Source organism: Cavia porcellus, unplaced genomic scaffold, assembly GCF_034190915.1.
Source record: "Cavia porcellus strain 051 isolate PalLab524CR breed Dunkin Hartley unplaced genomic scaffold, mCavPor4.1 scaffold_6, whole genome shotgun sequence".
In the NCBI taxonomy this organism is placed as follows: domain Eukaryota; kingdom Metazoa; phylum Chordata; class Mammalia; order Rodentia; family Caviidae; genus Cavia; species Cavia porcellus.
Window position 1 is genome coordinate 36,841,429 of NW_026947489.1, and position 13,541 is coordinate 36,854,969.

General features: G+C 41.5%; 1 protein-coding gene and 1 non-coding gene across 3 annotated transcripts in view; both read right to left on the reverse strand.

Moving 5' to 3' along the window:
* The window catches only part of Aven (apoptosis and caspase activation inhibitor), a 208,375-nt gene that overhangs the window by 2,284 nt on the left and 192,550 nt on the right, over nt 1-13,541 (reverse strand). For both annotated transcript variants that reach the window (XM_063250327.1, XM_063250328.1), the window contains one exon: nt 947-1,042. In XM_063250327.1, the coding sequence (XP_063106397.1) occupies nt 947-1,042 (96 nt within the window). The remainder of the gene's footprint in view (nt 1-946; nt 1,043-13,541) is intronic.
* Nucleotides 8,200-8,336, reverse strand: LOC111758551 (small nucleolar RNA SNORA2/SNORA34 family). Its single transcript, XR_002792724.1, has one exon. It is a non-coding gene; the product is annotated as a small nucleolar RNA SNORA2/SNORA34 family (small nucleolar RNA).

Consider the following 13,541-nt stretch of genomic DNA (forward strand, 5'->3'; position numbering starts at 1 on the left):
CAAACGACTAAATGTCCAGCACTGAGCACTGCCCAGGACGAAGATGGGACATGGCCCTCTTCTAGTCCTAGCGTCCTTTAACCTGGGGTGTCTGGCTGCTTTGTTTCATTTTGCGCTTCCTAGCTGATTCTATCATGTAAGCAGACTGAGAAAATTCCTCCAGGGCATGGTGAGAGAGGCGAGAGTCTTCCTGTTATTTTCTCCATTTCTAATCCTGTTAATATCACCTCTGAAATCCCTCTTGGTAAATCCACTTGTCTGCTGCTCACCTGGCCCCACGCCAGTCCCACGCTGGGCCCCTTCTCTGTCCCCTCTCAGGCAGTCATGCACATTTCCAGCCCCCTGTTCTGCTGCCAGAATGTGGGCTGTCATCACTGTCCTTGTTAAAGCGGACCTGACTGATGCCTCTCCTTCAAATTTCAGCTTACATGTTCTTAAGCGGAGGTCTGCAGCTCCTCAGTCACCTCTGGGGGAAAGCTGTGCCCAGTCATTCCCCAGCATATCAGGCTCACTACCACACCCTCTCAGAGCGCACTGTACTTCACAGGACCTGCTAAAGTTGGTATACACACGATGACTACCACTAGTAACTTAACTAACATCCACCCTGGCTAATCACATTCCAGGAAGGCAGGAACCCCCCGTCTGCTCACCACTGTGTTCCTAGTGCCTGACATAGAGCCTGCCCTATTTTGAGTAGAATGAGAGACTAAACATTTGATTCACTTTCATTACACTTGATCTTTTAAAATGTTTCAAATGTAAAACATAAAAGTGACTTTAAAAAGAAACCTTCAAACTTTGCAAGATGATTTCTTAATATAAAACCTTCAGTTTAGGAAACAGACATTCCTTTTTTTTTGAGACATCCTACAGAGGGGTGTCTTCCCTCTAATTCTTGGGTTGCAACACAAAGTAGTTGATAGGTACCTTTGGGGGTTTTTACCTGGATCAACTCAGCAGCCACATTGAGTCGGAGTGAGAGAGGCAGTTCTTGAAGAGCTTGGACCAGTGACATACTATCCACATAAAGTGCTGAGTTCTAAATCCATGTGTTTTTAAAAGAAAGAAAATAGCAGGTGATGATTAAGTATGATCTTTTGAAAATAAAAAAAAAACTGTACACTATTTACTAACATTCATTTTGGCTGGGACTAAATGGGATCATAAATCACACTTGGAGGACAGCAATTTCACTCTGTAATCTGAGCACTCTAGGAAGCTGAGGCTGGAGGAGGGCAGGCTTGACCACAGCCTGGGCAAATTGGTAACTTAATGAGACTCTGCCTTAAAATTAAAACAAAAAGTAGGGCCAGAATACAGCTCAGTACAAACACCTTGGTTCAATCCCAGTAATCCCTAGCACCACCACCCCCAAAAAATCAAAACCAGAACAACCTTCTAGAAGCTCCAACTCACACTAGCAGAGCAGTGAGCACCTTGACATCAAGATGTCACAGGAAGCTACAAACTGTGGAAGCTTTTGCAATTACTGGAAAGCTGAAAGAAAACTAAACATTTCATGAAGTTTAACTGGACACCTCCCTTATGTTCAGATCGATGGCCCTGGGAGGAGGAGGAAAGAGCAGGTCAGACAGTGAGATGGGGCTCAAAGGATTCCTGAAGGAGCTGTACAAATTAAGCCTCTTTCAATCAGGAAGCAGAGAATGGACTTTCCTCTCTAGCCACCAGCACTCTGTATGGTGCCATCACTAAAAGCTTCTTTTAACTCCTTTCTTACTCATAAAGGAAAGTGGTATTGATGGACTGACCTCTCTAATTGACTGTGTGAGAACACATTCCAGATAATCTCCTGGTCCCTAACAGCTACCTGTAAGGGGGTCCTGGGCACCAAAGAGAAGCGAAAACCTAAAAGGTGATCACAATGATCGCACAGAAAGGCATACATCATCCATCACCTGTGGCTGGCCACTCTGTCAAAGGTCCAGTTAGCACCATGTCTTATCCTATAGTCCCTAACTTCAAGTTGAGGAAAACCCAGGGTCACCTAGTTTAATTTGTACTGTAAGAATGTCTCAAGTCAATGAGTTTACACTGACAAGAGATGCTGACACATTGCTGGTAAGCTTCAGCAAAGCCCTGCCCCTAAATCCAGACCCACAGTAGCCACCAATCACAGGAGAATCAAAACAAGTAATCTGGCTTCTCATTGCCCATTTTCAGTTGTCCCGAGACAACTCTTAGGTAAGCAACCTTGGCAGTGCCAAATGAGACTCTCTACCTTAGAAAAGGAAATTTAAGTTTAAAAAGTAGTTTACTTAAGGAACAGAATGAAAAATAATTAAGCCCTGTTAAGAACAAAAGGCAGTCCAGACATGACCAGCCTATTCTTTTATCCTGCATTCACCACAGCAAGTCCTGTGACCAAAACCAACATGGGCAAGTCTCTGTTTGCAAGGCTGGAAAATCCCTCCTGACACAATGGAATGCTGGGATCCTAAATACTTAACCCATGGGGAAGCTGCCATATAACAAACTGGAAACCCCACACTGCCCATAGCAACATGCCTGCAAAGTCACAATATGTAGAAACCCTTCTATAAACCAATGGGGACTTTTGTGACATGTTAAGTTTCAGCTACAAACATCCAAATTTCCTCTGACCTCTTTTCCATCATACGCAACATGATAACATGGTACCCTGTGAACAAGCAAGTTGGTATGACTGAACAGGGAACCAGGGAGTCCCCTGACTGTGTTTATGGGCCAATCCCCGGTGGCTATAGTCCCCCACTGGGATGTCTTCCCCCACGCTGCTAATTCCCTCCTTCACCCAGTGCCCATGCAACTTCATACTGTTACAGACTTTAGCAGACCTGACAGAGGCCCAAAACAGCATGCTTTTCCAGCTAAAGAAATAAACACCTCAACGTACAACATATTAAGAATCACTTATTAAGTTTTGCAAAAAAAAAACCACAGGGCTTCTACTTCTATAATAAGGCATATTGCATTCTTGGGTATAGCCCATGGGTATCACAAAAGGAAATGCTTGGGCTGAGACCTGATTTTGTTAGGAAAGAAATTCATACACAAGAAGTTCTAAGTTTCCAACATAAGTAAGGGCCATTGAGAGAATACAGGCCCTCTGACAAGAACAAGGCAGACATCTGGCAATTGGAAAGCAAGCTTTAAGAAACCTATTGATAAGCACCATAAACCACCATTGTTTCCTGTGCGTAAACAGACATCCAAACTTGCACTCAACATAGATGTCACTGGCCACCTTCTCATCAAAGGCATTTGTTATGGCTTATTATCTAGATGTCCCCCTAAACCTCATGTGGTAAGAGGTGGGGCTTTTCCAGAGGGGCTGGATCTACAGTGTGTGACTGATTCATGGTATAATGCTAGGACTAAGGGTGTGAGTACTGTTTGCTCTAAGGGTAGACAGCCTGAATAAAACATGAGGGACAGAAAGAGGCTTACTGCAGATTCAATCTATAGCCCACATGACCATTTATGTGTCTTGACTGAATTCTTTCATCAAGGGCGCAAAAAACCAAGGAGTGAAGAACAGTGCTTCACAGCAACAGGCCAAACTCCCCAGTGACCATACCACCCCCACAGTGCCTTCAAGACACTTCAAATCACAGGGTTTCTCCTGTCTCCTTGCTGGAATTCTGGGGCCACAACCCACCAAATATTGCTAAGACCATCTATAGTTTATCACTAATCTATCCCATAACAGCTAAAGCTCAAGACCGTGGATATAAAGTAAGCTGCCATGAATTGATTTGTAATACTAACATGTAATTTTAAAAATTGGTTTAATTGGAATAACCACCATAAACTGGTTTTTGTTATATGCCTTAAAACAACCGTAATAGGAAAATATCAAGTTATATCATAAACAGGTACAAATTCTCTATGATGAATGTGATCATTATGTATATCTAAAATGCACCAATAAAATCTGATTAAAAATAAATACCAATTTTAAAAAACAATAAAAATAAAATTATTGTTATGGTTTAGATCTAAAATGCACTCCTCCCCACCCCGTTTCTTGTTCAGAGGTGAAGCTTTTGAAAGTTAACTGAATCACAGGAGTACTATACTCAGTGGTGCACCAACCCACCAATGAGCTCACAGCTCAGTGTACTACTAGGAGGTGGGGCCTGCTTAGAGGCAGATCACTAGGGGCGTAACCTAAAAGGCTGTTTTCTTGTCCCCAGATTATCTATTTTTTTCTCTGCTTCTTGGCTGCTATAGGTTAAACAGTTTTCCTCCACCATGCCCTTCTGCCATACCATCCCCTGCCTTCAAGCCAACCATGGACCAAAGCCATCTAAATTGTGAGCCAAAGTAAATTTCTCCTTCTTTAAAGGTACTATACATTTTGTTCCAGTGACAGAAAAGTGACTAATGCAAGATTGGTACCAGGACTATGATACTTACAACTGTACCTCATCATGTGGTTCAAATGCCTTTAAAACTGGTATGCAGAAAAAGTTTTAAAAGGTTTGGAACTGTAGGCTTAAAAAGCCCTAAGATGCCACAAGCAGAGCTTTACTGATGATTCTCTTTCAAAATCAAAAAACCAAAATGCAAACTGTAAAAGCCAGGCTCATGAGGTTTCAGTTAAAACTAGGACTCTATTAAAAACGGAACTAGAAGCAATCCATGTTTCATTTTGAGAAGTAATTTGTCTCTTTTATCCATGTCCTAAAACTTTATAGGAGACAAAGTCTAAAGGTGGCAGACAAATTAATCCTGACAGAAAAAAATTTCAAGACAGCCCAACATTTAGAATGTGACATGGACAGTAGTGGCTATTTTTACCCAGATCTACAATGAAAATGAGTACAAAATACAGCGTCAAAAGCAGTAAGAATTTTGCACCTTGGGAAAAAAAGCTACCCCAAATGGCAGGGGGGAAACCACCATATAAAGTTGAGGCCAAGAAAAATATGGCTACCAAAAAAATACAGTCAGTTTAAAAAGTCAAATGAGGGGGATGGGGGTTTAGCTCAGCGGCATAAGCACCTGCCTTGAAAGCAGGCAGTCGTGAGTTCGATCCCCGGTACCAATTAAAAAAAAAAAAAAGTCAAATAAAAATGTCTTAGGGGGAATCTCAAAAGTTAGTCAGACTACACTCATCATAGGTTCAAGGGTGTAAAACTCCATTAAAAGACTGCTTAAAAGAAAGGTACTTTGCTCATACAAAGCCACTAGAAAAGTGTGTCTCCAAATTCAGTCATCGAGGCACTAGGGATAACTGCAGCCTTAGTCCAAGGGAGCCTGACTACTGCTTAAGCATCATCCGTGTGGTACTAGTTCTGCTGACGTGGAGCACACAAGAGTCATGGGATCGTGGAGGCTTTCACACAGATTTTTTTTTTTAATTTAAAGAGATAAAAAAAAACAACAGAAAAAAAGAGGTAGAAATAATACAGAATTTCAAAAAAAAACAGTAAGAAATCACTAGTTGATAAGTTACATATTGTCATCTTAGAAATAGTTGCTCAAGTTACAAAGTTAAAGCATACAAAGTGACATTCAAATAATGACACTACAAGCAGTTCTGTCCAATGATCCAACAAAAACTTAGTAATATGATTATCAGTCATACACACTTGTTTTTTAGCTTAAAGAGAGTAAGATGAAACATGTCAAAATAGAACAAAACATTTCATAAGGTAACAATTTAAAGAAACGCAGACTTCATAGCAAGTCCACTGGAGATCTTCACTATCTATCTTATTGTCTCTAGTTTTCTTCCAAATAGATGTCCCCATCTTCACATACAGAACTAATCAAATCATTACAGGATGATGAAGGCTTTTTAGGTCTTCAAGACCTAATTCTGGGGAAGTCAATAATGGCTACCATAATGTCTCTCATTCTCTTCATAGTAGCTGTCTTTATCTTTACGTATGCCAAAATTGAACATAAGAGACTAGACTAATATCACTCTGAACAGTGAATAATAGTATTGCTAGATTTTATATCATAGTGCTACAGAATTAGCACTGGGTATCTTAGTGTCTCTTCTTCAGAGTATCTGGTCATTACATTGTGTACTATATAATCTGTTCCCATAAATAATTTAGAAATTCTTCCCATGTATGAATCTCTACATGTATATCTATCCCTTCTGTATTTTAGAGAAAAACAGATCAAAACAAGACAACAAAACAAATTCCTAGAAAAACATGAAAGGAAAAAGATATATAAGACCACAATATTAGGTGATCTATAGTAGTTACTATGCTTTCTCTTGTTATTTTCAATAGAATTGTCCACATCATCAGGCATTTTATAGTTAAGCCTAGCATTACATAGCTATTTTTATAAAAACTCAACTTTGAAGACATTGTAGGACTTGAAAGCAGTTAATAATCAAAACCAGAATGGATATCTTTTACATCTTGTCATCTTCAGAGTAGTTGTCTCTACTCCTAGACTTGACACTATCAAGCATACCAAATTCGAATAAAATCAGTCAAAGAAAAATAGTGGTCTAACAAACCAGCTTCAAATAAGATCAGTCATAGAAAGACAATGTAAGTAATACAGGGTTTCAGTTTAAGTTAATAGGAAATTAAGGATAGTTACTGTGGTATAACCTGCTATTTTGGGTTAGTTGTTTGTGCCCTCAAATCTCATATGAGTAGACAGACCAGAACAAAATATAATCAAACTAAACAGAGCGATAAGACTACTGTGGCTTTTAAATCCTGATACAATGTCCTCTGCCTTCCTTTCTGAGGCAATTCTTCACCTTTCCCCTTCTCAAAATGCTTTGTATATTTTGGGTCCCATTAGCTCCTTTAGTTTTTAGACTAGGGGATCAACCTGTTATCTATCTGAGTGTTGCTGAACCTTTTTACCCCTGAGCTTAATCTTGAGCTGTACTCCTCTACTTACTAAAGCCACAAGGTTTTCCTTCCTTCCAGCTGTGTAGTTCTACACTGCACAAAAGTATCATAACTTTCCAATCTATGGACTGCTGGACAAGTTGTCCCTATTTCTCTCTGGTTTCCTATCACATATAGCATTGTTTTCTCATCTTTGACTCTCAATATATTAACCCTCTTTCAGGTTGAGTGTATTTTCTATTCAGAGCATCTTGATGGATCCTGCCTCCTAATCTACTCTGCCTGTGTTTCTTTTTTGTTAGTGTATCAAGGCTATCTAAATTAAAGATTGTAGCTTACCATCTCTGCCTCATCTCTGCTATTCTAGTCTTCTGCTATTATTTGTCCACTTTACTCCTTCATTCCAATGTCTGCCCCATTCATTGAGGCCTCTACCACTGTTGTTGGAATCTTGGTATTTTTTCCTCTTTCTCTCTGGAATACCCTTCAGTATTTTTTGTAAGGTTAGGTTGGTAGCCATGAACTCCCACAGTTCCTCCTCGTCTTGGAAATATCTTATTTCTCCATTAATTTTGAGCAAGAGTTTTTCTGGATACATCAGTCTTGGTCAGAGGTTACTTTCTTTCAGGGCTTAGACTATTTCTTCTCGATTTGAGAGTTTGTGTTGATAAATCTGTCTTTATTTTGATCATTTGTCCTTTGTAGGTGATCTGCTTCTTTTCTCTGGCTGCTTTTAACATTCTGTTCTTTTTTTTAAATTTTATTTTAAAGGGGGTAAAATTAAACACAACAAAACAACAAAATAGGACATAAAAAAGGAATTAAGAGATATAAATTTCAAAGCTAGACAACCTGAGATCTTCACTGTCCATCATACTGTCTCATGTTTTCTTCCAAACAGTTATCCATGTCTTTACATACAGAGAATTCATACAAAACAACATAGTATAAAACTGATCTGAACTGAATGAAGACGGTCCTCAAAAACAACAATAGGGAAGTCACTAATGGCTGTCATAGAGTCTGCCATTCTCTTCAAAATAGCTGTCCACACCTTTATATATACTGAAGCTCAACACAACAAAACAGACAAGTGGTGAGGAGTTCCTTGGTTTCCCGGGCTCCATGTCCCAGCATGGCATGGGTCCCAGTTCACACCAGAGGCTCCCGGCCTGGGCCACCAAAGCCTGCCATGCTCACAGCTGCTCACTAGGGGGTGGAGGGGTTACTTGCTTTCTCAGCGCTCCACAATCCAGCATGGCTCAAGTCCCACTAAACACTGGTGGCTCCTGTCCTGGGCTGCCTGAGCCTGCCACACTCACAGCGGCTCACCAGTGGGGGAGGGGTTGCTTCAAGATGTTTCTTTCTAATGAATTGACCATTTCACTGCCCAAGTCCTGAAATGGCCAACAGACCATAGAAAGACATCTCTTTAGGCTCCTGCTTGAAACCAACAGCATCAGGAAGCTGCTGGATTTAATTCAGGGCCAGAATATTCTGTTCTTATGGTGGATTTCTGGAATAATATAATATGTCTGGGTGTAGATCTGTTTTGGTTGTAGGTGGCTGGAGTTCTGTATGCCTCATTTATCTGGATATCATTTCTTTTTCCTATGCTTAGGAAGTTTTCCTTAATTATATCTGTGATTAGTCTTTGTAGTTCATTTGTAGTTACTCCTGCTACTTTGCTCACATTTTTTATTCTTAAGTTATAAAGCCTCTTGTCCTCTTCTAGCCTTTGAATTGTTTCTTCCTGGTTCCTTGTTATTTTTAAGAGATCTTTTCTTTCACAGTCACACATCATAAATCTCTCTTAAAGTTTCAAAAGGCTAACTTTAGTTTCTGACAAGGCATTTTGCCTGCTTTTCATGGAGTTTTTAGTTTCCTGGTAATCTCTTTGCATCTGTTTCATGTATTCTAGATTTTATTTATATTCTTCATCAAAGGTTTCTTTTCCTTTTCTGAGTTCCTCCATTCTTCCATCTGTATTCTCTTGGGAGGGGCTTATGATTTCTTTAATTAATCTTTTTATATCTTGCATCACTTGGCTTAGAAGTACAGATTTAAATTCATCTATGGGGTCACAAAGGTATTTATGTCTGCTGGTGCTGTGTCTATATTGTATGATTACTGCACTGGTTCTCTTCTGTATTTACCTTTCCTGGGCTTATTTTCCCAGGGTCAGTGGCTGGAGGTTTTTTTTTATTTCTATCTCTTGTCATGTTTCTGGATTCTCTCAGACAGGTGTGTCCTGAGGATCTCTGGCCCTCTCCATATTGCTTAGGTTCTTCCCGAAGCATGTTGACTGGGGTTTTGCTGTCCTCCCCAATTTGCTGTTATCTGAGGTACATGCAGGGACACAGGGATGCAGGGACAGTGCAGGCTAGCCTCGAGCCTCTGAGCCAGTCGACCTGCAATTTCCTTCAGGGACTTAGATTGTACCTTGTAGATATCACAGGGTTGTAACCTTTTTGTCCCTGGTGACTGGGTCCCAACCAGAGGCATAGCTCAGCCCCAGCAGAGCCCACCAGTCCTCTCTGCGCTAGGTACGGCTGACTGACACCACTGCGCAGCCAGGCTCTGCCCAACTCCAAGATATCCTCCAGCCAGGGACAGCAGCCTCGGGACCCAATCCACAGCACTCACCAGGAATCAATGCAGTTCTCCATCTTGGCTCCAGTCCACGCTGCACCACATCTTCCCACCAAGGGCTCGGAACTCAACAATTCCTGTTATCAGTGGCCGTGGCTTCAGCTCAACCTTGAATCACCTGACTCCATGGTGCTCCCAGTACAGCACAGCCTGGTCTCAGTGAGCACGTAGGTTTCCAGCCCTCCACTCATGTTTTTCCTTCCTTCGCAGAGGTATATTTTAGCTTGATGTAGTTTTTCTGCGTCTAAATCAGCCTCCTGCCTTTTTCAGAAAACTGCATGGGGCCTGGCTTAGGCACCCAGGTGCATGGTCCTCTCCATGGCCTCCTCTGGTGTGGCCAGGTGCTTCCAGCTGCCCTGCAGGGCCCCAGGACCTAAATTCCAGTACTCACCGAGAGCCAATAAAGCTCTCCATCTTGGCTCTACTTCACACTGCGCTGCGTCCTCCTGTCAAGGGCCCGGGACTCATCCACTCCCATTATTGGCAGCTGCGGCTTCAGCGCAACTCTGGATCGTCCAACTCAGGGTGCACCCAGCACAGCACAGAACAGGTCTCAGTGAGCATGTCAGGCTTCAGCCCTCCACCTGGGCTTTTCCTATTTGTATTTTTCCTTTTGGTTTCCTACTGGCTTAATAAAAATCATTCTCCAATCATCCAGCCCTCTCCATGTTGTCAAGTTCTAGCATCTGAGCTGTTTTCCCGTACAGAGGCCTCTATCCAGTTTCCTATCACGCTGCCATTTTTTCCCAAAAGCTTTACACAGATTTCAAAGAAAAAAAAAAGTCCTGGGAGGCCAAACAATATTCCTCTAAAAAGGCAATGCATAAAGCCATAAAAATAAATCTAAAGGTACACCAGAGAACCCCCACTTCCCCGCCCAAGATGGCAAAAATATTAACCATCCGCCAAACAGCTATGGACAATAAAGAAAGCCTGCCTCACACAGTGGCCGCATGGGCTGGAACTGACAAGGCCACAGAGGCAAGGCTGCCCAAGCACTTCAGAATTCAAATCTCACCACAACTTGCCTGAGCTTTAGACACAAAGTTACAGGATTTAATGTTCAGTCTTGCTTTGTTCTCATTCTTTTCCATGTCCCCATTTGTCCCTTGTAAAGTAAGTATTTACCTTGTGCTATTGTATATTAAAATTTTGACTTTCATTTTTATTTTTACAGGAGTACACAGCCCTGTAAAACCTCAAACTCTGGTTCAAAACTGGAATGTTCAAAACTTTGGTCACTTTTAGAGATCAATTAAATACATTTTACACTGTATAATAAACATGAACCTTTTAGAGACCCAGAGTGGGATGCTATGGTTTAGACCTAAAACATCCCCAAAAGTGTTCTAAAGGGGGGTTTCTGAAGCATTATTGGGGGTTGCTAGACTCACTGGTAGACTCATCAGTAAATTCCTAACTACAGGTGGTATGACTGGTAAAAAGAGGAGGCTCCCTGGAGGCACGACCTGTAAGGATATGCTATTCTCCTTTCTCCCACTGCTCTCTGGCTGCCTCTGGTTAAAAAGCTTTATCTGCCATGCCATCTCTGCCTTGGAGCCAGTCAAGGATTGACTGAACCCTCTGACACCATGAGCCAAAGCAAACTTTCCTTCTTTCACTCTACAGGTGTCAAATATTTTCCTACAGCAAAACAAAACGTATTTACAGTACACAGTTATTTTTGCCTAGGGGCCCAGCCCCCATATCCACCTGGCTGACCCTGAAAATCCCTGGCAGTGGCCTGGCCACTAACAAGAGAACAATACACCCAGAAGATCTTGTGAGGGAAGGCACAAAGAGAAGAGGGTACATCCTAATGCCTCCTCATCTGTGACCGAGACTGGGCCACAGGAGCACCCTTGCCATTAGAGTAGTGTCTCTGCACCCCATTCTTCCCCTGGCAGTGTTCATGGAGCCTGGTGCAGATGGTGGGAACCTATAGCCCTAAAGGTTCTTTTCCAGTCAAGACCCTTCGACTATGGGTCTTAGTCTTATGTAAAAAGTACATTCTTCAGAGAAAAGAGCTGCTGTAGACCTCACTTGAAAAATAAAGTAACAGACACTTCCAGCAGACTCTGTAGCATTTACTGCCTAGATGCATTTGGAGCTCAGGGATCATGTATGCACCGAAAAATGGAAGAACCTAGCCTAGGGAGCCTTTAAAGATAACAGATTCTCAGACTTCACTCACAGAATTAGACTCTGGTGGAGGTGTGGTCCATGCCTTTAAAAGTGGGGTACCTGGCAACCACTGTACATCACCCAATATGGAGGCTTTACTGAACAAATAAAGCAGTACATCAACACAAAATTAAAGTAGATTTAAAAAATTCAGGTGATTAAAAAATACTAAAATTACTTTTTCATGAATTCTCTTTTCACCTATTTCTTCCTCACATGATCCCCACACACTGGGCAAAGCAAAAATGTGAATGGACCACGCTTGTACCAAGCAAGGGCTCCCTAGGTAATGGGCCAGGCATGACTCATGTGGAACACCCTGACTGCCAGGTGCTGCCCCTTCACCCTGCAAGTCAGCCCCAGGGAAATGAATGCCAGTTGAAGCTGTAACACACTGTGTTCCTCTCCTTGAAGGTTCCAGTGAGAATTCCCAATGTGTCTCACTATGAAATTCCTGTTTTCTTTAAACTGCAAAGGCAAAACATATTTCTACCCCCTCCTTATTGTCTTCTATCATTGGGCACATTGGCCCCATGTGTAGGAAGGCATTCAACAACCACTAGAAACACGTTATAATAAACTAAAAACCAAACCATATAGATATTCACATCTTTTTCTCTCAAGTAAGCAAAAAGGAACAAAACTAGTAAAACTACAAATTGTCTTGATGCGGAAATGATTAATTCAGTTTTAGAAGGACCCTGCCAACATCTCCAATTCAAAATGGTCAAAACTTTTTTATACTCTTCTTTTCTACTGTTTGCTGGCATCACTGCTCAGTTGCTCAAACTAGAAAAACTAGCACCATCACAAATCTTTGTCTCCCGTGTCACAGCTGGTCAGTGACTGCAGTCTAACATCTTCTGCTCTTCCACTCTCACCTCGTTGCTCAGTGTAATGTCTCCTAATTGGTTTACCTCCCTCCAGCCTCTCATCTGTTCAGTCTTCACAGTACTCCTAAAGTTAAATCTCACCATCTTCATGTTCTTGCTAAACAAAGTTTATTAAATAATGCTAGTAATAAGAACTTATTTTGGTGTTTCAAAACTGTCAGAAGCTGCACTAAAGGGGCCTGACTAATTTAATTCTCACTACAACTGCAAGTTACAGATGAGCATTAGCAGTACATATCATGTCATAGAACTAGGATTCACACTTAGGTCTGCATTTCTTAACCCACACACTAAGGAACCCCTAAAGACAATGAATTAGTACCAACCGGCCCACAACTGCTCCTGAAGCCTTCTCTTCTGGGCAAAACTACACGCTGACCACACTCCAAGACTGGACACAGTCTAGTTTTCCCTCCCTCCTCACTGCTCTCAGGGAGACAGAAGCTGCATCCCAGAACCACATCCACCCACCAAGGCCCATTCTAATGATCTTTTCCCCACAGTACTGTTCTTAATCACTCTCTGTCCAAAGGAGCTGTCCCTAACAGTATTATGTTGATCCATTTGTCACAGCGCTTATTTAATGCTGCTTTTTTATGTATTGTGTAAATATTGCTGAACATCTAATATGGGCCAGCCACAGACTCAGGGAAGCTGCATCTAATAACTACCTAGTAAATAACAAACACCTCATGTTTTGATGATGAAATCAAGAACCACATGAAACGCTGAAGATAATCTGAAATAGTCCCTGCTATCCAGTATGGACTAGAAAACAATGATATATGAATGGTTTAGCTTTCACTGTATTCTTCAGCAAGCTCGGTTTGTCTACTTTCAACTAAACTATACAAAATCCTAAGCTGTACTTCAGGTACCAGTAATTCTGTGCATTTTTAAAGGAGGTGGGTATCCATTATCACTTATACGGAAAGAATCTGTGAATTCCTGTTTGAGAAAAAATCAG